At 39.7% G+C, this 26,947-nt stretch overlaps 1 protein-coding gene across 2 annotated transcripts in view; it reads right to left on the bottom strand.

Annotated features, from left to right (window-relative positions):
- Positions 1 to 7,401: 7,401 nt before the first annotated feature.
- The window catches only part of LOC126481036 (myosin-IIIb-like), a 92,828-nt gene continuing 73,282 nt past the window's right edge, over positions 7,402 to 26,947 (bottom strand). The window contains exons 22-26 of one of the 2 annotated variants that reach the window (XM_050104514.1): positions 24,413 to 24,562; positions 24,045 to 24,118; positions 22,542 to 22,622; positions 9,191 to 9,436; positions 7,402 to 9,053 (exon numbers count right to left, since the gene is read on the bottom strand). In XM_050104514.1, the coding sequence (XP_049960471.1) occupies positions 8,669 to 9,053; positions 9,191 to 9,436; positions 22,542 to 22,622; positions 24,045 to 24,118; positions 24,413 to 24,562 (936 nt within the window). In that variant the 3' untranslated portion in view covers positions 7,402 to 8,668. The remainder of the gene's footprint in view (positions 9,054 to 9,190; positions 9,437 to 22,541; positions 22,623 to 24,044; positions 24,119 to 24,412; positions 24,563 to 26,947) is intronic. The other variant, XM_050104516.1, reaches the window with a different exon arrangement.

Genomic DNA, 26,947 nt, shown 5'->3' with positions numbered 1-26,947 from the left:
TTTGCAACCTTACGCCCAGATATTTAAATGGCTTGACTGTGCTAAGCAGGACACTAGTAACACTGTATTCGAACATTACAAGTTAGTCCTTCCAACTCAGCTGCATTAACTTATGTTTTTTCCGCATTTAGGGCTAGCTATTTTGTCTAAGTCATCTTGTATCTTCCTACAGTTACTCAACTTTGACACCTTATGGTACACCATAGCATAATCAGCAAACAACCACAGACTGCTGCCCACCCTGTCTGCCAAATCATTTATGTATGTACAGAACAACTGCGGTCCTATCGCACTTCCCTGGGGCACTCCTGATGATACCCTTGACTCAGATGAACACTCACCTTCGAGAACAACTTACTGGGTTCTATTATTTTAAGGTCTTCAAGCCACTCGCGTATCTGTGAACTTATTCCATATGCTCTTACCTTCTTTGTTAAATTGAACTGGGACTCCATCCAAACCTGGTGATTTCTTTGTTTTCAAATCTTTCAGTTGCTTCTCTACACCAGTTATGCTTATTTCTATGTCATCAATATGGGAGTCTGTCTAATGATCAAATGATGTTATGTTTGTATGGTTCTCTTGTGTGAATAATTTCTTGAACATAAAATTTAAACCTTCAGCTTTCATTTTGCTGCCTTCAACTGCCACACCAGACTGGTCAACAAGGGACTGAATGGGGAAGCCTTAGACCTGCTTAGTGATTTTAAATATGACCAGTATTTCTTGGTTCCTCTGCCAGAACTTCTGCTATAGTGTGCTGGTGGTAGTAGTTGTATGCTTTGTGCATAGATCTTTTCACAGATGCACAAATCTCTACTAGCCTTTTGTTTGTCATCATTTGTGCGTCTCCTTTTGAAACTAGAGTGCAACAGCCTCTGCTTCCTCAGCATCCACCAAATTTCATTATTAAACCATGGTAGACCTTTTACTATCCTTTATCCACTCACCAGGCACATAACTCTTCAGACAATGATTTACAATCTGCTTAAACTTTGCCCATAATTCCTCTACATCCATCTCCCTGGAACTAAGTGATGCGAATTCAATTCTCAAGTGAGATGTTAATAACTGCTTATCTGCTCTATCCATCAGAAATGGTCTCCTAGCCTTCTTGACCAATATAATAACTTTCGTAATCTTAATTGCTACAATGACATCATGATCATTAATCCCAGTTTCTGTAGCGACATTGTTGATAAGGTGTGGTCTATTTGTAGCCACAAGGTGTAAGATATTTCCAGGCATGCGGGCTGCCAAGCTAGCTGCTCAAGACAATTTCGAAAACATGTTCAAAAGTTTTTAAAATGACCATCTGACTGTACTCCCTGTAATGAATCCATAGACATCCCAGTCTGTACTCAGCAGGTTAAAGTCACCTCCAACTAGTATTGCATGATCTGGGTATTTATGCACTATTGACCATAGACTTTCTTTGAGTGACTAAAATTGTCACAACAGAATTGGGTGGCCAGTAAAAACATCCCACAATTAACTTAGTTTCACTGACACCTACTATACACCACCACATAACTTCACTGTCACACACAACTTCGATCACAATTGAGACAATATTTTTGTCAACTGCAATGAACACTCCCCCTCCTACGGCCTCTGCTGTGTCATTCTAATATGGAGCAGGTGCCTCCATGTGCAGGAATCCAAGTGCCCATTGCCTTGCCTTGGAGATACACTGCACCTACTTTCGCTCCCATGACACGTGCAAAAGAAACAAGAAAATTTCCTGCACAATATGCGGTCCAAAAACAAACACTTAGTAAAAGAGCAAGATGCTTACTTTGTGTCATGACTATCCTTCGTTGCATAGACAGATGTAAAATTTTCTCCAAAGCAATGTGTTACTCTGAGGTATCAACCATTTGAGGTACAGTAAGTTTCGTGTGCTTCTTGGCAAAGTCCGTACCTTGGGCACAACATGTTTAGTAAGTCACCAAATTAGTTACATAAAAAAAAATGGTAGTTTTTGAATTTCGCCCTTTTTGAAAAGATTTCTGCAGACACCAATAATTACATGCTCTTGAAGTTTGAAAACTTTAACTCATAGTGATGAATTGGCTCAGAATATTATAGTGTGTGACATTATGGAATGAAAATAAGAAAAGTATGCCAACTCTCTTATTTCTATATTACCTACATCTGACAACATATCCATTACAAACAATTATGCATTTCAGCATCCTTATCTCTAAATTCCTAATCCCAAAAAACTGATGAGGTTGCAAGTTTAGGGTTTAACGTCCCATCAGTGATATGTTCTTGAGTGGTCGAGTACAGGCTTTGTCTGGGAAGTATAGGAAATGAAATCTGCACAATACTTTTCAGAGGAATCATTCCAGCAGTCAAATCACCAACAAGTTTGACATTGTCACATACATCAGATCCATTACACAAAACATTAATGGCTTAATCCTGATCCACCTTACAATGTCCTCATGTCCTCAATACGAAAGGTGTTGTAGAGTAATAATATGATGTACCAATGTCCTTACTAAATACTTCACCAACATTAAAAGTATGATAAGTAATGACGTCATAGTTATTAAAACTTTCAAGGCCTCCAATACTCTCAATAAGTCCACAGCACGTAATAACAACAGTTAGCCATCTATTACCATGACTAAATTTATTATTGTGAAAAAAGTGTGAAAGTCAAAATACCAACTATAAAAACACAAGGATCATCAAGTACAGCATGTAAATCAATGCCTTTTACCCCATAGTGATTTAGGGGAACTTGGGAAAATACAAATCATGATGGCTGAGTGGAGACTTGTGCCTTAACCATTGTGCGGTCTCATTCCATTCTAAATCAAAACCACACCTCTTCTGTCTTTATGTCCTTTTATTTTGCTGGGTGTAAACCTCAGGCTGCTTCTGAAATAATGCCTATACTGATTTTGTTAAAGTTTAACGGCAACACATTGGCTTGAAGTGACTCACTGATGTTTATAAATATTACATTAACAGTTATTTCTAGAACTAAACTCTATTTGCTATTCATATTTTATGCATTGAAATGCCTTTGACAGATGACAATATACTTGTAGCTTGTAATTTACTACAGAATAAACTGAGTATGAGGAAGATCCAAAAATTAAAGTAATAAGTCCTCTGTTAGAAACATTGCCCCCAAAATTTTTCTACACTTATCTTTTACTTATTGTGCATGGTCTCCTTCAAAATACTTTCCTCCACAACTGACACAATGCTCCTAATGCCTTTTCCACTTTTGGAAGCAGTCTTGGTACACCTCTTGCTGTATCGCACAAAGTGCCATCTGTGAATTTTCTTATATCTCACCTATCACTGCAAATCTCCATCCTTTCAACAGGGTTTTCAAATAAATAAAAAAAAGTCCACAGGGGCCAGATATGGAGAGTACAGAGGATGAGGCAGCACAGTGACTTCGTTTTTTGTGCTATAGTCATGCACCAACAGTAATGAATGTGCAGGTGCATTATCGTGTTTCAAGAACCTTGAATTGCCTTGCCACTTTTCAGGCCGTTTCCTTCTCACATTTTCTCACAGGCTTCATAACACATCCCAATAGTACCATAGATTAACAGTTTGACCCTATGGCACGATTTCGTGATGAAATAATCCTTCAAAACCAAAGATAACTATCAGCATGGCTCTGACATTTGATCTGACCTGACGAGCTTTTTTGGTCTTGGAGAACCTTTGCTGACCCACTGCGAAGAATTAATCTTTGTCTGAACATCATAACTGTAGACCCACATCTCGTCACCAGTTATGATTCTCTTAAGGAATATCTCATTCTCATTTGTGAGCTCCAGATGCTCTTCACAGATTGTGAGGCAAAGGCCTTTCTGGCCTTTACTCATGAACCATGGGACGAACTTGGTGACACCACAATGCATTCAAAATCCTGCATCAGGATTTCCATGACATGATTCAACTGAAATGATACATTCTTATGCAGTCTCTCAGACTGCAGATTGGCAAAAACAGTTTCGTTGAAGTTCCATACATGAGCATTTTTGGTAGACATCAAAGGGTGTCCTGAACGAGGGTCACCTTAAATTTCTGTCAGGCCATTTTTAAACTGTTTGAACAATTTGTAACACTCTTTAAGCACTCATCACTGGAGGCTTCCTGCATCATTTGGTGTGACTCTGTAAAGGTTTCCTTGAGTTTCAAACAAAATTTAATGCAGATGTGTTACTCATCTACCTCTGCCATCTCAAAACTTGCAAACTGTGCTACATAATGCTCTTCTCAGTACAGTGCTAAGCAATAACTAACAGACTTACAGCAATGAAGCTTCCTGTAGTTACAAATTGAACACAGCCTTGTGCAGGGACACCAAACGCACTTCACTCCAACACACCACTGGCGCTAAATTACGAATGTTTCAGGATTTTTTTGTACGGCCCTCATATTTAGGAAATCAAAGAGATATGCGAAGTTACTAAGGCACTGCTAAATCCCCCCTCTTCATTGGTAAACTTTCAACCAAAGCCTCCTGAATATTGGCATCTGTTTCAAATGGGACCAGGATGTACAAAGGGATATTCCAATAATGCCCAGTGGAAATGCCAGACCAAATCAGGTGCAGCTGAGGACATGTATAGTTGGGTGTTGTCATGCAACAACATGACACCTTTTGAAATGAGTCCTGTTTCCTCTGAGCCACCTTCTACAACCATTCCAGTGTGACATATTAACTAGCAGCATTCACAGTTCCACAGGCGAGGAAATCAACTTGCTACACACCCCACATGTCCCAGATGACTGTAGCCCTAATTTTCTTCATGGATGCCACTGTTTTGAGCTTAATATGGGATGGTTGGGGAGGGCTGACATGTGTTCATGACACTAAAGCTTCCTTCATCTCAGGTGTCACATCTTCTATCAATATTTCAGCCCATGATAATATGGTGCAATAATGGGTCACAGTCCATCTGATATCATATTAATGCTGGAGAGAACCTCATTCACTTGGATTTCTTTTCATTTAAGAGTTGCCATACTATCCAGTGAGAGAATATCTTCCAGTAATCCAATGTATTTTGCACAATATCTACTGCTGTGCAAGTGGAGATGTAGAGTTGTGCCATTCGCCTCACATACATGTGTCAATCAGTTTGACTAAATCCTTTCACATGGCATATGTTTCATCTGAGATGGATGTGCTTGACCACTCCAACCTTTAACCATCAACACACCTGTTCTCTCTTCATCAAATCCTGACACCATAACACCACCTGTTTTTTGTGACATGTCACTCACTCCATAAAATGTCACTAATTGCCAAATAATTTCAGCATAAATCTTATTACACTTCAGTCACCTACCATTATCAGTCAATGTCTTCTCCTGAAACCATATTTTGGAGGACAGTAGCTCCCTTCATCTACCAGTGGCATTTGAAAGTTTTGTCTTGTCTACCTAGCCATGGGCTTTAAGTCACAAGAGGCAGGCTGGTTGGTTTGTTCGAGTTCGAGACATTCAACTCTGAATTTATTAGTGGCCATACAAATTTATTATTGAATGAGTGAGTTGAATCATATCTGAATGAGTGAACTGAATCGTATTAGCCTTTCTGTCTGATACATTACAGCAAAAGTTACATGAAAATAAATCAATTTTTGAAAATATAATTGGACAAATAAAAAATCTACTCACCAAGTGGTAGCAGGAAGAAACACACAAAAGTTCAGCAACTATGCAAGTCTTCAGAGACGATGGCTGCTTCTTCTGGCAGAGGAGTTGATGTTTAAGGAGGGGGAAAAGAAAAATGACTGGCAAGGTTTAGGATATGAGGAGAGTTCAGGAAATGCACCCAGAATCCTGGGTTAGGGGAGACTTACTGCCCAGTAAGTCACACATGTTTCACACAAAGTTAATCTGTACTGTATCATCTCACACTTTCAGTTTCAACTAACCCCACAATGAAAATGCATTAGAGAACCTATCTTATCACCAAGTATCACAACAGACTGAAACAGCTGAACACTTTCATCCACTATGACAGAAATTCCCTTTCGTGGGAGAATATCGTCATCAAAATTTCTGTACGTATTGCATAAATATGTACTGTGGCTTAATCCATTTACAAAACATATTTGTCTATCTAAATGCCAATCCTAGTTCCATCCTCTTACAAGACAGATTGTATTTGTGTGAAAGACCCAGTGTACATGGCCTGCCACAGGTACCCGTTTAGCACACTATCAAAAGTATAACTCATATCATGAGAGGCAGAAACCACACCTGAATGCAAACATTTTAGCTACCAATTCTGCTTTACAGCCTTTTATGTATACATGACCACTAACCTGTTGTCCACTCAGATAAATGATCACCACTATAGTCAAGGAAAGGTTGACCACACAGCTGCAGCAGTGAATGCCAATTGTAGCGTCATTGTTTTTATAAATGGCAGCTTAATAGCATTGAAATATGTATGCTCTTCTTATCATTAAAAGCTTCTCTGAACTGTGGAGATGGAAACTGTCTCTCCACCTCTTATCTCAATCACAGTCATTCACACCTACACCCACCCATGATGCCGCCCCTTCCCTTCCCTTCCCTCCCCTCCCCTCCCCTCCACCCTGCTTTTTCTTACCAGACCCATAGCTTCTAGCTCCTTCCTAACACACTTTTGTACCTTCATATCTGTGCGAGTCGATTTTCTATGAGTCATTGATCTATAAAAAAAATTTTCAACCTATTGCAGAATTTTACCCTCCAACCTTGCCCTCAGTCTCCATGTGCAGCTTACTAGTACCCTGACCTACGTTCCTATACCTTCCCTTACTGTCCATCTCTGTCCTAACATTTGTGTGTGTCTCCCTTCTCTTCTCTTCTCTTCTCTTCTCTTCTCTTCATTTTCTATGTTCATTTCACCTGTCACAGCCACCAAAACCCCTCACCCCTGCCAGACTGACATGTCAAGACAATGCAGCTGTGTTTTTGTCTTTGCATTTTCTGTAGAAAGATGCAAATGTCATGTTCCAAAACTTTTTTACATGCCAGTGTACAAATTAATGGCTCCTGTCTACAATGGTTGGTTGTCTTTATTCATTTCTTTGTTTGTATTCCACCTTTAATTTTCTAGCATTGTGTTAACAATAGTTCTTTAAACAAAAATTAAATTATGCCGTAACATACTTAACTTTTGTTTTCATATTGTGTGCTTTTGAATGCAGTGCCCAGATTTGAGGTCTTGGGCAACAAAGGAAACAATTTCTTCTAAAATAGCATTTGTTTCTCAGAGCAGAAACCTGCTGGGTAATAAATACCTAATGGTGTCACACTAATGAAATTAAGAATTTTCAAGAGTGTAGGTTGTTGTGTATGTTGCTGTCAGTGATAAGTGTAATAAGTTTGATCAAGCAATATATACACAATAAATGGATTTTATAAATTTAGATATATTTTATGAACACACAAAATATTTTTCTCAGTCTATAGACAACAAAACATTTGTACAAACCATATATACATAAAATGCTTTCGTTTCCTATACAATTTTTTTACAACATGACATTTTATAATTCTACGGGAATATGTAGGAACTAAATTTTAATACTGGATGTCTAGTACTACGCCATTAAAAAGTCCTTCCATACAATATCTCTCTCTTGTTTACATTTGTTGCTTAAAAAACTGTTAACATTGTAGAGATGAAACAAATAAAAAATTATAAATAGAAAAATATCTATAATGGGAATGATATAGAAAGAACAATGAAATGAGATCATAACCAGTGGGTATCTGAAATTATAGAAGTGTATTAACTGTTGTACTCTAGAGTAATTCTCAACAAAATAGCCATGAATCAGGTACACTATCTCATCTAAAAATGGTGTCACTCGGCAACCTACAAAATCATTGCTCTAAAGTTGTGAATGTAGTAAGCAATCCCCTCTTGCCGCTTCTTTCCTTCTTTGACACAGTGCTTAAGTTCATGGCACAGGGATATCAACAAAGGCACAACAGAACTATATATCTTCGCATAATGGCTGAAAATACACAAATAAATCTGTCTACAACTTTCTGTAAAAATGTTTGGTAACAATAAAATACTAAATAACAAGGCAAAAATATACCCAGAGCGCATTTTTTCAGACCTTTAAAGAATGAGGTAGCTACCACAATATAAGACAGAGGTATCTATTTCAGATCAGTTAAAGATTTTTCTTCATTTTTGTATTTATTAAATAAATCAACAGCTTTATGCTTGAGCTTCCATGAGACTTGATCACTTTTGTGATGAACAGTGGCACAGAAATCCTGATTATTAAATTTCCAAATGATTTCCAGAATATGTTGTTTTTTGCTCAGTATTCTTATTGCTGCAGCGGAAAGCCACTCTGGAATATACTTCAAATGGCACTATGTAAAATGTCTGGAAATTAGCTGCTTTTTTCTACATAGCGTTCTATCATATTCTCAAAGGACATTAATGAAGGATAGAAAAACTGCCAAGTTTTCTTAACTGAGAAATTTTCCTCCAAAGTAACTCACTCTATTGACAAATAATTACTATAAGTATGTGTGAAGGGAACACAGATTATTTTTTGTCAATTATCACAGGTAAATATAATGCAAGCAACACTATGTTGGCTTTAACTTAAACTCTGTCTCCATATCTCACACCTTTGGTCATTACCTTGCTTCACAACTTTTTAGGCACTGGTTTTGCTCTGCGTTTTGTGGGGCTGTCTTGCAAATGATTGGAAACTCTAGGGTTTATAATATTGTCTTTCATCACCTCGTTTCCGAGAACACCTTTTCTCTTCCTCAGTGACTCGGTTGGAGCATGTTCAGTTGGTCGAAGCAGCTGTCTGAAGTTATATGGGCCATTTATTTCATTGTCACATGGATCGGTTAATGAGACTCCAGTAGGAGATTCTGGAGATTGAGATGTCTGTCGCAAAAGGTGATGAACATCTGATTGTTTGAATGGGTTTCCAGGTGTGTAGTTGTTGTTTTTCATGTTGTTGTTTATGTAACTAGGTCTGCTGACCCAAGCGCCACTGCGATTTTCGTTTGCTGTAGAACTGGAAAAAATTAAAATGTCCTGTTAAGTGTCTATTGTAAATTTCATTCAGTTATGGATTGTTGTGAAGTTCATCACATAAAAAGTACATGCATTTTATGTAACAATACATTTACGAGATGGTGGAAAATGCAATACCCATTCTGTAATCCGTGAACGCGTTTGTCAGGTCGGTGATCACCATTCCTTATCTTCATGTTATCATTATTATTATTATTGTTGTTGTTTCTATGGTTATTTTTCACATCTGGAAACTTGTTCCGACCTTGCATGGCTGCATGCCATGCCCCTACTACATGACGCTCCGGAAATACATTTTCTTGACCACGGGACGCAATCAGCTCTTTACGCTGTTGGTCCATGTCCAGTGTTTCCATTCGATGCCTAAGATTACAGAAAAAAAAAATCATTTACAAATTATATCACTTTATGTTTCACTAAGTGCTAATTACTATTAAGTGATACACTAAGAAATCTGAAAACAATCCATATGCCCATGGTCACAAAATTGTTCAAGTTCTGTTTATCATTCAGAATGAGATTTTCACTCTGCAGCGGAGTGTGCACTGATATGAAACTTCGTGGCAGATTAAAACTGTGTGACAGACCAAGACTCTAACTCGTGACCTTTTGTGGGCAAGTGCTCTACCAACTGAGCTACCCAAGCACGACTCACGCCCCGTCCTCACAGCTTTACTTCTGCCAGTACCTCGCCTCCTTCTGTAAATGTTTGGAAAGTCTCTGTCCGGCACACAGTTTTAATCTGCCAGGAAGTTTCTGTTTATTATTGTTCATGAATTAGACTTTTGTACATGTGACTTGCCATGCAGACTTTGACTACATTGACAATAACTCCCAATCCATGTTCTTCATGAAAAAAGCTTGTCGCATGTGATTACCAGTTTTCTGCATCTTCAACTCTGAACTCATTAAGACAATTACATTGGTTTTAATATGGTAATAAAGAGGTATCTAACAACTTAAAGAAACATGTAAGTGTACCATGAAATAAAAATGAACTTTCCCACTTAGCATAGCAAGTTTTCACTTGCACTGTGTAACTGTAATTAATTTCTAGTGAGAGAACATGTTTACATGCATGATAACCTGTGACAATTATTATCAAAGAAGTAATATAAAGAAGTGAGAGACAAAGTAACTTAATTTAACAAACTGCTGCAGGAAAGATTCATTCTTCTGTGACAATATTTGTTAGTAAAAAATCAAAGTACATGCCACAAACATGTTTGTGTTTTTGCTTCATTTAAGTTTTACTCAGCTACCTGAGTTCACAAACAATGTTTAGTAATTATCAATATTCAGCTAGACTTATAAATTACACAGTGAGGTAAGCATAAGCAAATACCCACGATTTAATATCACACATTTTTAATAATCTACAATGAAACTGATGGCTGCATGTTTTCATGGTCAGCGGAAAAAGCATTCTACAAATAACAATGAAATTAAGCAGTAGCATTTATTAACAAGCAATACACAAACTGGAAAACAAATTAATTATCTGAAAAGCTGTTAAACTACAAACATGTAATCATGGACAAGGAAAATCACTGTTAGAAAGCTAACACATAATCATATCCTGTTAATTTCATCACTTGTCTTTTAAGTCAAATCACCCATATCAAGCAATGAAGGCTCATGTTATTACATTCATTTTTATGCTGAAGGAGTATATTTCGAATCCTTATTCAAAGAGATTTTAGTCTCAACACACCATGGGCAGTTAAAAGCTTTTGGTACTATGTTTAAAAAAATATCAGACAGTTTTTGTCCCCAGAAACTACTCTAGTGTCCCAAAATTAATCTTATATTCAAGGAAAGTGGAAAAGGGAGTGAGAAAAGCTGTACCATTATTATTCATAACCATCAAGACTTAACCAGAAATCTGAAATATTGTATCTCCACATGGAAGGTTACTCCTTGCTTGTAACAGGCACTCTATTCAAGATTATGATAATCAGTGTACTATATCTGTGAAGTCTCAGTTGTATGTGAATTTTCATTGTTAGCCAAGTGTAATCTCTTGCACAATATAATGCCACAAAGATTTCATATCGATCTTATTTTTTATGTTACAACTGGATGCTTTGAAGATTCTCAGATGCAAACAAGAGAGTCAGAAGCATTTAAAGTGCTGAAAAGTGTAACACTTCATGACTGTTCCAAGATACAATAAATGTTTGCAGTGTGCAACATCCAGCCATAAATGTACACTCCTGGAAATTGAAATAAGAACACCGTGAATTCATTGTCCCAGGAAGGGGAAACTTTATTGACACATTCCTGGGGTCAGATACATCACATGATCACACTGACAGAACCACAGGCACATAGACACAGGCAACAGAGCATGCACAATGTCGGCACTAGTACAGTGTATATCCACCTTTCGCAGCAATGCAGGCTGCTATTCTCCCATGGAGACGATCGTAGAGATGCTGGATGTAGTCCTGTGGAACGGCTTGCCATGCCATTTCCACCTGGCGCCTCAGTTGGACCAGCGTTCGTGCTGGACGTGCAGACCGCGTGAGACGACGCTTCATCCAGTCCCAAACATGCTCAGTGGGGGACAGATCCGGAGATCTTGCTGGCCAGGGTAGTTGACTTACACCTTCTAGAGCACGTTGGGTGGCACGGGATACATGCGGACGTGCATTGTCCTGTTGGAACAGCAAGTTCCCTTGCCGGTCTAGGAATGGTAGAACGATGGGTTCGATGACGGTTTGGATGTACCGTGCACTATTCAGTGTCCCCTCGACGATCACCAGTGGTGTACGGCCAGTGTAGGAGATCGCTCCCCACACCATGATGCCGGGTGTTGGCCCTGTGTGCCTCGGTCGTATGCAGTCCTGATTGTGGCGCTCACCTGCACGGCGCCAAACACGCATACGACCATCATTGGCACCAAGGCAGAAGCGACTCTCATCGCTGAAGACGACACGTTTCCATTCGTCCCTCCATTCACGCCTGTCGCGACACCACTGGAGGCGGGCTGCACGATGTTGGGGCGTGAACGGAAGACGGCCTAACGGTGTGCGGGACCGTAGCCCAGCTTCATGGAGACGGTTGCGAATGGTCCTCGCCGATACCCCAGGAGCAACAGTGTCCCTAATTTGCTGGGAAGTGGTGGTGTGGTCCCCTACGGCACTGCGTAGGATCCTACGGTCTTGGCGTGCATCCGTGCGTCGCTGCGGTCCGGTCCCAGGTCGACGGGCACGTGCACCTTCCGCCGACCACTGGCGACAACATCGATGTACTGTGGAGACCTCACGCCCCACGTGTTGAGCAACTCGGCGGTACGTCCACCCGGCCTCCCGCATGCCCACTATACGCCCTCGCTCAAAGTCCGTCAACTGCACATACGGTTCACGTCCACGCTGTCGCGGCATGCTACCAGTGTTAAAGACTGCGATGGAGCTCCGTATGCCACGGCAAACTGGCTGACACTGACGGCGGCGGTGCACAAATGCTGCGCAGCTAGCGCCATTCGACGGCCAACACCGCGGTTCCTGGTGTGTCCGCTGTGCCGTGCGTGTGATCATTGCTTGTACAGCCATCTCGCAGTGTCCGGAGCAAGTATGGTGGGTCTGACACACCGGTGTCAATGTGTTCTTTTTTCCATTTCCAGGAGTGTATAACGATACCCAATTTGGTGCACAAGTCTGTAGATCTTACAGCTACCTCAGTAAGTGGTAGTTTCCAATAAAACTTTGCATTGGAAGTTCAAGGATGTTTTTGTACATCAAATCTGTAACACTATGTTCCACTCATAACTGTGTAGTCATGTCCCATTTACTGTGGAACCAATATCATCAAGAAAAATGAATGGATGAATGAGATCTTCACATACTATACTGGTTTCAGTTTGCAGAATAATTCTCAACGCACATATGTGCAGAAGAAAGGAAAACTAGGGTTACACATTCAGTTGCCAACAGAGACATCTGAGGTTTGTTACAAGCTTGGATTGGAGAAGGAAATCTGCTGTATCTGTCCCAAGGAACTATCCTAGCAGTTGCCTTAAGGAAAATATGAGGGCGGTTCAGAAAGTAACCTCCGATTGGTCACAGTGCGGGTTGTGGGGGGAGTAGCGACGCCATCTGTGCGATCACGCACTCAACAGGTCAGTCGGAATCAAGCCGTGGTCGAGTGAACGTCGTACCTGCGCTAGTTTAGTTTTTGTGGCAGTTTGAAATGTGTACTGCAATAGAAAACCCCGCCAAATGTGAAGTGCGTGCTGTCATAAGGTTTTTTACAGCCAAAGGATATTCTGCAGCAGCTTTGTGCCGTGTACAGACCAAGAGTTATGAGTGAAGGAGTTGTCCGTGAATGGGCACGTTTATTTAAAAGTGGACGAGAAAACGTTCATGATGAAGAGAGGAGTGGTAGACCATCATTGGTGACTGACGAACTCGTTCAGACAGTTGATGCAAAAGTTCGTGAAAATCGACGTTTCTCAATGTCGGAGTTGTCCACTGGTTTTCCACAGATTTCTAAGACTCTCTTGTACGAGATAGTGACAGCAAGATTGGGTTACCGTAAGTTCTGTGCACGATGGGTGCCCAAAATTCTTACCGACCACCACAAAACTCAAAGAATGGCCTCTGCATTAGACTTTCTGTCACGTTATGAGGACGAAGGAGAACCATTGTTAAACAGAATCGTGACCGGTGATGAAACCTGGATTAAGTACGTGAACCCTGAGACAAAAGAACAATCAAAGATGTGGGCACATTCAAATTCGCCTACCAAACCAAGAAAAGCCTCGCAAGATTTTTCTGCCAGAAAACTGATGGCAACGGTGTTTTGGGATGCCAAAGGGGTGTTGTTGGTTGAATTCATGGAACGTGGTACGACCATTAATCAAGACGTGTACTGTGAAACAATAAAAAAGTTACGACGGGCTACACAGAACAAACGCCGTGGTATGCTGACTTCCGGTATCGTTTTTTTGCACGATAACGCCCGTCCTCACTCTGCTCGCAGAACAACGGCCCTTCTTGAGTCCTTCAAGTGGGACGTTATCAACCATCCACCTTACAGCCCAGACCTGGCGCCAAGTGATTATCACCTCTTCATGCATTTGAAGAAATGGCTCGGGTCACAGCGGTTTGATGACGACGAAGAGCTCAAAGATGCGGTCACAGGCTGGCTCCAGGCACAAGCGGGTGATTTTTATGCAGAAGGAATTTCAAAGCTTGTGAAGAGATACGATAAGTGCCTCAATCGCTATGGAGACTATGTAGAAAAATAGTGCAAAGATGTAGTTGTAAGATGTATATATTAAAATATTTTTATTTAACTTGGTGTATTTTTTTAAATCAACCGGAGGTTACTTTCTGAACGGCCCTCGTATAAACAGCTAAAGCCAAATAGCCAGACAAAGATTTTGACACCCTCTTCTCCTCCCCTCAAATGTAAGTCCAGTTTCCTGCAGTAGCTCACTCTGCATCTGTTGAGAGGCTGACTGATGCAAAGAGACATTTTGGAAAGAGACCAATCTGATGGTGATGGGTTCCTGGCATGGTGACGTGTGGATGAGCATTTGGCTGTTCAGATCTTTATTGAGATCATGTATCAAAATTTCATGTATGGTTCTCCAGGGGTGCAGATAATTACAATTTACACTTTTTTCATCTCCCTTCAGAAGGAGAGTGGTAGAATGTTCAACAAAATCCAAGTCAGCTATTGTGTTAATGGTAATTTTATTATAGCTATTTATTCATACTGTTTGGAAATAGGAAGTGAGGGTCTCTTGTTAATTTTTCTACCTAAGAATTATCCCAGAGGGCTCTGGGGACAGTTCCAACATTTGCTTCACAGCCAGAGCAAACTCCCAAAAACCTTGGCTAGAACTGCTGGTGTTGCCATCTTCATTATGCCATGCTGACCACAGCTGTCTACATCTCAACTAACAGTGTCATCAACTAACCATCCAGTGATAACACTATACAGCCCAGCCTCAGGTAGCAATGCCTTGTGTCAATGTTGCATCGATTCATCAGATCCGTATTTTCTCTCTCCTGGACCTGAGATGTCTGCTGTCTGGCACATGGCAGACATCTAATGCTGACCAAAGATGATGGGCTGTTGGCATGTCACATGAATTTTGCCTCAGTAGTGTTTCCTTAATGTCTTGTGGGCAGAAACTGCTGCTCCACTTGGGGAAAAAGTCCAACCATCATCACCACTGATGGGCGACAATCGGCTGGTTGTGGAGAGGGCAACTCACAGATCAGTCAGGAAGCCACAGTATAACAACATTTATGGATGACATGGCCAGTGTTGGACTGATTACCACTATCTGCCTATATATCCCTACTTTTCAAACCAAATGACTTAACATTATGCCACCTATCAAGGTTTCTTCCTGTCCCATTTGCATGTGGAATGGGGGAATAACGACAGTTTGAATACCTCTGTGCTCATTGTAATAAGTCTACTCTTGTCTTTGTGGTACCTGTGGAAATGACATCCAGGGGGCTGTAATATGGTCCTCACTTGATACTGGTTCTTGAACTTTGTGAATACGCTTTTGTGGGATACTCGACGTCTATCTTCAAATGTACGTCCTTACACATTTTCAGCATTTCTGTAATGTTCTCCCTTGGGTCAGACAAACCTTTGACCATTCGTAGCAGATTCAATATCCCATATTAGTCCTATGTAGTGTGAATCCCAAACACTTCAGCATTATTCCAGAATGTATCATACCAGTGTTTTGAAAACAATCTCCTTTGTAGGCTGATTGGTTTATTGGCAGATGACTAGTGCAAAGTGTGCCACCTGCTTTAACAATGACTGAAGCTTTGTAACTCATTCTTCATTTAGTTTCTTGACAAATTATTACATCCAGGTGTGTGTGTGTGTGTGTGTGTGTGTGTGTGTGTGTGTATGTGTGTGTGTGTGTGTGTGTGTGTGTGTGTGTGTGGGGGGGGGGGGGGGGGGGTTACAATAGTGGCTCAATGGTATTGAACATACAGAATACTATGTTTCTTGCATTTTGTGAAGTGCACTATTTTTAATTTGTGAACATTTAAAACAGGTTGCAAATCTTTGGATCACTTTAAAATCTTGCCAAGATCTGAATGAATATTTGAGCAATTTTTTTTTTTTAACAAGTTGTCATTAAAGATAATGGCATCAATTATGAGAAGTCTGAGGCTACTATTTTCTGCCAGTTAACTAATGTACAAAATGAACAACAATAATCCCAACATACTACCTTGGGGCACACCTGAAGTTACTTCTAGTTCTGTTGATGACTCTATGCTGCCTCCTCCCTACCAAGAAATTCTCAATTCAGTCACAAATCCATTAGACACCCACCTCTTTTCTTTCGCTTCCTTTACTGCATGATTGTCCCTTCTAAGTTCTTGGCGTGGCACCATTCTGAGGATTTGCAATCTAATTGAGCATACTAACAAAGTAGTCATTTTGAGTGTAAAGCAGAGACTGGTATAATGGCCAGAACACTTCTCAGGGCAACGTAGCACTGTGGCAACTGGTCAAGCTAGTGTGAGTCTCAGGGAAGCTCAGTAACTGCCCAACATTGTAGATTTCCTTATAGCCCCTTGGAAGTTCACTATACATGACAGTATCTACCATGACAGCAAACAGTGGTAATCGGCTTTGACTGGTTCAGATGCGTAATTTGATGGTTGTGTGTTCAAACTCTTGAGTCTCCCAATCATTCTCAGACTGATTGCTCATCAAGAAACCATGGAAAGTCATGTATCAGTGACTTGGCAACAGCTTTCTTCCTCACACTGCAGAGTTTCCAATTTGGCACCTCCACAGCACACTTTCTCATTGACTCAAGGACAAGCTTCACTAATAACCACATTGTCTTCACCAACAGACCTCTTAGTGGAGTCTCCCGTCATGTGTACCCACAGGCACCAGCAAGTATCATACCACTTCCCCTCCAATCTTAACAGTGCGAGGAGGAGCAGGCATCCTCATGTATGTCAAGTTGTACTTCATAATCATGCGGTCAATAACCTCTATCCAGTCAGTGACTATACAAATATTCATGCAAGATTTTCTTCTTCATCACACCTCTCTTCTAGGTACTCAAAGCAAATCATGTTGATGTGATTCAACTGTCAAGTGCATCCGAGTGGCACTGGGTCCACACAGCTCAGGCCTAACTGCTCTACTCTTTTTGAGCGGATGGTCCAGTCTATCTTTGTATATTATAATTCCCATTCAGACTGAACTGCTACAGAAAATGAACTTTTCACAGAAGGGAAAATTCAACACATGAGGTGCCTGGACCTAAGAGCATATTCGTAATGCCGTAAGATGATAACCTGCCACCTCTTAGCAACCACAAAACACACTTCCAGGCCTCTCAACTGGTCTTTCTCAGGAATGGGATCAACTGCCAACAGAACTCTTGAACAACACCATAAATAACACACCATGTTGTTACATAGCATGCTTTGTTGTTATGGAACAGATTAACAGGACAATGCACGTCCGCATGTATCCCGTGCCACCCAACGTGCTCTAGAAGGTGTAAGTCAACTACCCTGGCCAGCAAGATCTCCGGATCTGTCCCCCATTGAGCATGTTTGGGACTGGATGAAGCGTCGTCTCACGCGGTCTGCACGTCCAGCACGAACGCTGGTCCAACTGAGGCGCCAGGTGGAAATGGCATGGCAAGCCGTTCCACAGGACTACATCCAGCATCTCTACGATCGTCTCCATGGGAGAATAGCAGCCTGCATTGCTGCGAAAGGTGGATATACACTGTACTAGTGCCGACATTGTGCATGCTCTGTTGCCTGTGTCTATGTGCCTGTGGTTCTGTCAGTGTGATCATGTGATGTATCTGACCCCAGGAATGTGTCAATAAAGTTTCCCCTTCCTGGGACAATGAATTCACGGTGTTCTTATTTCAATTTCCAGGAGTGTATGTCAATGTTTGACTTCAACACTGTGTTTTTGAAAGACAACTAGAATTTGATTCATTGATGCCTCTCTTATCTCCTTCAGTCATTCTGTGCTGATACATACTTCAGTACTTCATTAGGCTGTTTCACATGAAATGTTGGATTCAAAGAAGGCACAGTTCTCATATACTGGCAGATGGTGCCACTGATCTAGGAAAAATGCAGTTTACTCCGGCATTTGCGTACAGATTATTTCAATAGTAGTAGTATGCTATGCCATTCTACAGATTTTGTTAATGGAAGTCAGCTGAGCCTAATTTTTTGTCAATTTTAAATTTGATCAAAATAAAATAAGTACAGCAAGGACTCCTTTCTCAGAACTCGTATTATCTGAATGAAGAATAAAATTATTGGTCACCAAACCCTAATCCAACTATATGACACAATGAACCAAATGTACATGTACATGTGCATGCACGTGTACTGGCAAACATTAGATATCACAAATTGCTTATAATAGAGCAGTTTGACAGCCATTGACTTATGAATTGTTTTTAATAGTAAATTTCTTGATTTTGCAATAGTTCGGAAAAAATCATGAGTTAGAAAAATCAAATATCATCAGTTGACAGTACAGCACTGGTGAGCCAAAACATTACACCCACTGCCCACCTCGACAATGGATGCTACCTGGTGGTGTTGCAGGCACATGACGCAGTAACTAAACTATGTAAGTGGAGCAGACATGGATGTGGGATCATCTTGACAAAAGTATTGGCTGAAAACGGGAAAATCCATGGAGATAAGCAAGTTTGACAAAGGGCACATTATTATTATGCAGAGCCTGTGAACAAGCACTTGAAAACAGTGAAGCTGGTCAACTGTTCACGTGCTTCTCTCTTAAGCACCTGCAGAAAGAGGTAGAAGGACAGTGAAACCACCATTAGACACTAAATGGTTGGATGTCCACAACTACTGTACATTCGCAGTAAAAAAACTTTCCTTATCTCTTTTCCCTTTTGTATGGAAATACTTGCACACTCCATCTCAGCATGCAAATTCAAAATTTGAAAATATAGGCATTACTTAAAAGGGGCTATTAAAATACAATAAGGATAGTGGAACAAACTCCAGAATAATAAATCAGGATGCTTTAGCTGCTGGTCAGTTGTACAATGCAGATGGACAAGTCAGCCTTGCTGCAAGTGCACTAAACTTAAACTGGAGGTCGTACATCACACAAAACGGCAAAACATGTCAGTATCTCATCTTCGGATAAAATACTTGCACATCATACATTAAATCAGTTTCTCCCCTCTAGCCATGATAGACACATTCAATTAAAATACTGATGGATCATCTCAGTGAAGAAGACAACACATGGATCAAGACCAATGTGTTACTCAGAAACAAATGTGTTACTCAGAAACACATTAAAATTATTTTGTGTGCCAGTGATTGACAACAGGACTGCCACAGTCAGGTAACTTATTTCACCAAGTTACCACAGCCCCAGTCACTCTTCTGACTTGTTCATAATTACACATATTAACAGAAAGGTTCTATGCACCAGTGTCTTTCAAGTGTCTTTATTTCACTGCTGTCTCTGCAAACTCACTTTCCTGAATTATTATGTTTATTATAGGAAAGAAACTTTATTCTTCTGTCTTTGTAGGTGTAGGTGAAGAAGACATTTAAGGACATTATGAACTTATTTCTCTGCTAGGTACATTCTCCTGATAGCTTTAAGGACACTAAGATTTGCAAAAAATTTATGGCACAATTAAATAACATACTGTCAAGTAGCACCAACACCTCATTTAACTTTGCAGAATAAATTGTGAATTTGTTTGGTGCACATACCGACAATGCATTCGAGAGATGTAGTGTAGCCACTGTTTAGTTTCATCAGTATGTGGCAACAGAGTTACGGTTGTCAACTGAAATTTTGTAACATGCAGAGAAAGAAAGTATCACAGTGCAGTTCATTCTCTACCTCAATACTGTTAAATTAATCCTGAGCTTTCTATAGTGAGCAATTTTGCCACTGATTAAGAACAGTAACTTGGCCTGGATCATGTGATGCCTCACCACAAATACAGTTGACTCATACTATGTAGTGTTTCATTGCTGGTGACACTGGGGTGAACAGAGGCACAGTGCTGCATGAGGAGCTACTTCTAGATTGAAAATAGTGGCTCACTGGTATAAAAACAGAAAATACATGCCACACATGCTATTTATCTCGAATTTTCATTTCCTAGTTCTGTTTTGGTAATAATTGGACAGGGTGTCCCATATAAAGCCGAGACATGTCACATACTGGTTAATCAGATCTTGGTGAATTTCTTGTGAAGTCAACTGGATGCCCATGGCCACCACTTCCAGCATTTCTTATGAACACGTAGCCACATACTTTTTCATGTCACTATTATCTATTCTTTTTTAATTAATTGTTACTTGAATCTCAGCTGAGAGACTTACTGGTTTTATGTGGGACACCTAATAATTTTGGGCTTTTAGTGTCCAGATTCTAGCAACCTCGAATACCAAACATCCTTGTGTACAGAAGCACTGTAGTATCTACACTGAATGCTATTTTTTAATACTGTAGTAATATCATTATTAAAACATCAGTACTGAACACTGCACAACGGAAGGAGATTCCAGTTTAAATTTTTGATTACAAATAACTTTTATTATTTGTTAGCTTTGTATTACAACTGCTGCTGTACATGCTTGCCATGATGCACGAAGTCCAGATATGGCACCTGCACCATATGAGGGACGCACGAGTCACTGCCTTTGTAGTATTATTTTCTCCATTCTTTGGCAAAATCTATAGACCAAAATATGGCTCAGAAACATCATAACTCATTCAAAACTTAAAATTGCCCTTCACACATAATTCTGCTGGGTTTCAACTCAGCATGACATGACCTGAACAGAGTGACCTTTTTTTTATAATTTTTGTTTGTTACGAAGCTGGTGATCATGAGAAGCCTTTCTCCCTTTCAGTCTTTACTGTGTCAGTCATTTATTCATCAGTCACTTCCCATCATTTATAACCTTATCTGCTTTCATATTTTACTGAATCATCAGTCTTCTGACTGGTTTGATGCACCTGCCACGAATTGCTCTCCTGTACCACCACCTTCATCTCAGAGTAGTATTTGCACCCTGCTCATCCTCAATTATTTGTTGGCTGTATTCCAGTATTGTCTTCATCTACAGTTTTTACTTTCTACTGCTCCCTCTAGTATCATGGAAGTTGTTCCCGATGCCTTAATAGGCATCCTATCATCCTGTCCTTTCTCCTTGACTGGATTTTCCATATATTTGAGCGGAGGAGCAGTACAAGAAACTTCTACGGAGTGTTGAATCATGAGTCTACAATTTGGTATTCAGATATGCCTGGTGAACATCATTTACACTCTTGTGATGTGGTGAGCACGAAATATGAAAGAACCATTATGACGCTCTGAAGCTGTTCTATCTGGTGTCAGCTCGAACAGCATTCTATGATGACAGTCTGATGTTTGGAACTTTTCTGTATTATCATGATAATGCTGCTAATCATAGCTCTCATTATTTGAAGAAAATAGGGTTGGTATGCCCTGCATGTACTCCTTGTATGTCTTTGGAATTAAATGGAGTGTAGCTTGCACCACAAATCAATTCACCTTAAATCCAGCAAGATGACAATTCAGAGATTGATGTCAGCTTAAAATTGGCACACACAGAAGCTCATTAACAGCTACATCTCATGATAATATATGTTGGCACATAAGTCCAAAGTCTCAGTGTAAAAGATATTGAGAGCTGGAAATACATGAGAAGCACTGAAACCAGTGATCATTCTGGTGGGTCCTCAAGACTAATTGGTATCATCAGAGCTTAAAGAGTACTTTTCAAAGCAGTTACCACAGGAAGCCTTTTCAGTGACTGCAGGAAACTTTTTTACAGTTGACATATAATAGCCAGTGGCATGGTTTCATCCTTAATGAACATCAGAGTGTTATATTACAATCAATATTCAAAGGAGCTTTGACAAAAAAACGTAACTGTTCAACAGGTATGGAGCAAGACCACCATTGGCAGATGATTTTTAAAGGTTATTTTAAAGTTTGTTTGACATAACTCCCGGGAAAAAACTACTACATCTCTCACCAAGCATCATATCATTATCTTTAATCAGATGTATAAATGATTCAGACTTTTCTGTGCTTCTGTAAATTTCTGCATACTGTCATGGATTGGTGACAAACCAAATAGCAATCCATTCAAAAAGCCACCAGCTATTCAATAAAGTGAGAAGCTGTATAATCTTCTAGAAGGCAATCGATGTTTTAATATTAGTGGCTTGTAACATGGTGACAAAATCTTTTCAACTGTGTTGTTTAACCAATATTTTGTTGCAAATACTGTACAAAAATTTTCTAAATGGACAATTCTGTCACAAGCTATGGATAAAGTATACTGAATACAGGGTGGCAGCGATACACATTTTACTCGGCAGACTAAAGGGAATTTCTATTTAGCATACAAACAACCATTCAGAAACAAACCTTATTGGGCGTAATTTGTTCTCCACTTCAATAATGGGAAGGTCCCAGGTTGCCTCATCATCTCCAAACTCTGGAGAAGGACTGACCAGCACACCACACACATATATACATACAAGGCAATAGCCAGACACAGAAAGAAATGTAAAGAAAAGTATAATGTATTCCTACACAACTGACAATGTACTAACACATTTTAATAAGTGAAAGTTTGTTGATTATCCTTACACATGTGAATAGCCATATCAGATCATTGCATATAAAGTCAGATTTTAGGTTGCATATCCCACCACACTGCTTAACAGTCCCAATATAATGGTAATATCATGTAAATGGATAGATAAAAAAGTCTACTCACCAAGCAGTGGTAGGAGAACACACATATAAATTAAAATGTGCAAGCTTTTGGAGCCAGTAGCTCCTCCTCCTGGTTGAAGGGGTAGGAAGAGGGGTGAAGGAAAAGCACTGGTGAGGGTAAGGAAAAGAAGCAGAGTTCTGTAAAGTCACTCAGAATCCTGGGTCAGGTGAGGCTTACCTGACATAATGAGAAGGAAAGATTGATTATTGGGGACCTGTCCACTTGGCGAGTAGCTTTTTTTTACCTACCCAATTACATTATATTTTCAAAAATTGATCATTTTCATTAATACAATGATAAATTATACATTCATATATCTACCAACAGCACGCAATTAATTTAATATAAGTGAAATGCATCTGCTTTTACTTCACACATGAGAAACATCTAGATCAACAGAAGTATCTCTAGGGAAGAGACTCATTCTTTTATCTACCCTTATAATGAATTAAAACATGTGAGCATTATTATGTTTCTATTCTCTTTGAACTGAATGGAAAATGACAACATCATGAATTGTATAGTTCCACACTTTCATTCAATTTTTGAAAATCTGGAACTGCCAAGCAAAAGGGTAAGTGGAGGCTCAACATTCTCACTAAAAGCTTCACAACAATGCAAAGTCCAATATTGTGAAAACAACATGTAAAACAGAACTCAACAGGTGGTCAAGAGGATTTTTTCCACCACAAATCAGGATAATCTTTTGCATGAAAGATTCTGCAATTAACATGCTATGAGAAATATTGTTGAAGTGTTGTTCTTTTAGCCAAATACTGAAAATCTATGAGAGTAGTATGTAAGAAATAGTAACCCAGTGGGACAAAGAAACAGCAATAGTGGGGAATATTTTGATCAGTATTAAATACATAGCTTACTGTTGCTTGAAGTTTCTTTGTGAAATCCAACATTTCAAGTGCAACATTTTGATAGTAATTTAGAAACAGCAACAGTAATAATTACAACAAGCATTTTGCTTTGAGTTTTTATTAAATAAAACCATACGACACATAACATGCATTGTATGTCTCATGACATGCATTGTATGTCTCAGCAACCTATAGACATTATAACTAGTACATACAGCATCAAAAATTCGCAGTTTAAGGATTTAAACTTGCATTAGATTTTAAGAATGTATTACTCACCTGCTCATTTCTTCTTGAAGTGCTTCATAATATGAACTTGTCTCATTAGGCATTGCTTGTTTAGCATCTGGACGCTGCAATCATTTAAAATTGCTATATTTAGCACAAATATTACTTGTGATATAAGCTATATTATAAAAGACTGCAGGAACATTTAAAGCCATGAAACAATATTTTCCTGGTGTAGATAATACGATTATCATGTCAACATTAATCAAAAAATATTACATACTACACATTACATATTATTTCATCAAATTTGAATCTGTAGCTTCAAAGGTACATTCTTTTCTATAACACTTAAAATGTCTGCACAAGTTCTCCTTCAAATACTTTTTAATTATGCTAATAAAAACATGTTTTATCACCTGGTTGTTTCCTTTGCTGACAATTCCTGGTATGAGATGAAATCCCTTTGGCCTGACATAATCCTTGGGAGGATCTTGAACCTCAGACAGTCTTACACCAGGTTTATTTCGGCGAAGGTACTTATGGGCTTCCTGATTCATCATATGTACCTGAAAACAAAGAATTGTAGGAACGTCTGATGAGAGTGCATGTAGTTACACTTTCTGCCACCATGTAAAAATATGGTTTTGAAGGACAGTCAGAAAGTTGTGTGGGCAGAGGAAAAGGGGAGGGATGATGAAGCACATGATAATGACTGTCCTCAACACAAGTTGTAATACATGTTCAATATTCTCTCTCAACTCAGCAATATGCTGCATCCATAACACGGCTCGGTCAACAGTTGCTCGCTGCATACTCGCTATAAATCAGAGCGATATGTCATTGTATGCATCCCTGACAGGTGTGATCTTTCAGATACCTCCATAACCAGGGGATCTCGAAGGCCACACATCTTGAAATTGCGTAGAGGTGATGTGGTCTGACAAGTAACATGGAATACTGTGCCATTTTGCATGAAAATAGTGGTGTGGACACAACTACATTCTTGGAAAGCTGGAATTACATCTTGCATAAGGAGATCTTACAACATGCAGATGTCAATGTATGCTTAACAGGCTCACAAGGTGTCACCTCCTCTAAGAAAAATGGACCGAGAATGAAGGAGCTTGCGAAACCACACCAAACAGTCATATAAGCTGGATGTTCCTCAACAACATGCAGTGAGATAGAATCCCATATGCAACAGTTCTGTGTGTTTATGGCACTGTGCAGAGTAAAATGTGGCTCATCCATTCAAAGAACTGTCACCAACCACATGTCATCCATTTTCATGCATGCCCAGCAAAATCTTTTGAACTGCCGACCAGAGAGAGAGTTCTGATGACACCACTCGAGCACTAGCTGTAGAATTTAAGACATGCTACACGGTCAGCTATAGCTAAAACAACTACTTCAACAAGTGCCATGGGAATGGGCTGCCTCCCTCTCCCTGCTGCACCACTTAATTTGCCTGTTTCTTCAAATTTCTTGGTCATATTTTTTAGCCTGTTTACTGACATGGGCCATTTTCATAGCTTTTTCTGTTGGCAGTATTCCCACAATGCAGCATTTCAATTGCTCCCATATGATAAAAAAACTTTACCAGCCGTGCTTGGTCTTTGTTCCCAATATCCATTGTATTTCATACAGAAAACTTCAACTTTCTTAGCCCTTTACACCAACAGTCACTTCTTTATTATTTTCTTCAGCATATTCCATGAGTGCACCAATTAAAGAACATACCTATAATGTTTCAGCATCCTGTGATGTATACAGCCTCGACTGCAGTGCTCTGAACATCATAAGCTTAATTATAGCCATCTGGTACTACCATTCAAGTATAACTGTTTTTTTCGTTATGACACCCCACTTTCTGTTATACATGCATGCAATAGGAAGTCATTAATGCTGTGACATTTTAGTTTCTAAAGTAGGATCTACAGCTATCTTCAGAGCCATACTTTGCAAATCACTGTGAAGTGACTGGCAGGTGGTACTTCACATTGTACCAGTTATTAGAGCTTTTTCCTCTTCCATTCATTAATGGAGCAATGGAAGAATGAGTGATTAAACACCCATGGGTGCACTGTAATTAGTCTAATCTAGTCTTTGTGATACCTATGGGAGTGATATGCAGAGGGTTGTAATATAACCCTAAATTCATCACATACAGTCAGTTCTTGAATTTAGTACGTAGGCTCCCTCAGGATAGTTTGTGTTTGTCTACAAGTGTTGGCCAGCTCAGTTCTTTCTGCATCTTAATGACAAACTTCCATGGGTCAAACAAACCTGGTGACCATTCAGGCTGCCCCTGTTTGTATACATCCAGTGTCCTCTGCAGTACTATTTGGTACATGTCTCACACACTTGAGCAGTATTCTAAGATGGATCACATGAGTGTTCTGAAAGCCTGAGGTACATACATCTCAGCTTATGTGACCATTCCATTTTCATATCCCTACCAACTGTTACACCTAACCAATACCATCTGTGACTCACTGATACTATATAGTGTGTGTGTGTGTGTGTGTGTGTGTGTGTGTGTGTGTGTGTGTGTGTGTGTGTGTGCGCCCGCGTGCAAATACCAAAATTTTACATTTCTGTACATTTAAAGCAAGTTCTCAACCTATGCACCACTTTGAAATCTTATCAATATGTGGTTGAATATCTGTGCAACTTTTTCAGGCAGTACTTCAGTACAAACAACTGCAATATCTGTGAAAATTCTAGGGTTTCTACTAATGTTGTCAGCTAGGTCATTAATATACAACATGAATAGCAAGGCTCTCAACAACTCCATGGGGCAAACCTAAAGTTATTTCTGCTCTGTAGATGACTCTCCATCCACGACTATGTGATGCGTACTCCCAATCCAGGCATCTTCGATCTAGTAACAAACTTTGCTTGCAACCCCATATAATTGCACTTTCGATAATAAGTGCATGTGTGACACT

The sequence above is a fragment of the Schistocerca serialis genome, chromosome 5 (assembly GCF_023864345.2).
Source record: "Schistocerca serialis cubense isolate TAMUIC-IGC-003099 chromosome 5, iqSchSeri2.2, whole genome shotgun sequence".
Lineage (NCBI taxonomy): Eukaryota > Metazoa > Arthropoda > Insecta > Orthoptera > Acrididae > Schistocerca > Schistocerca serialis.
This window is presented reverse-complemented; position numbering and strand designations above follow the sequence as displayed.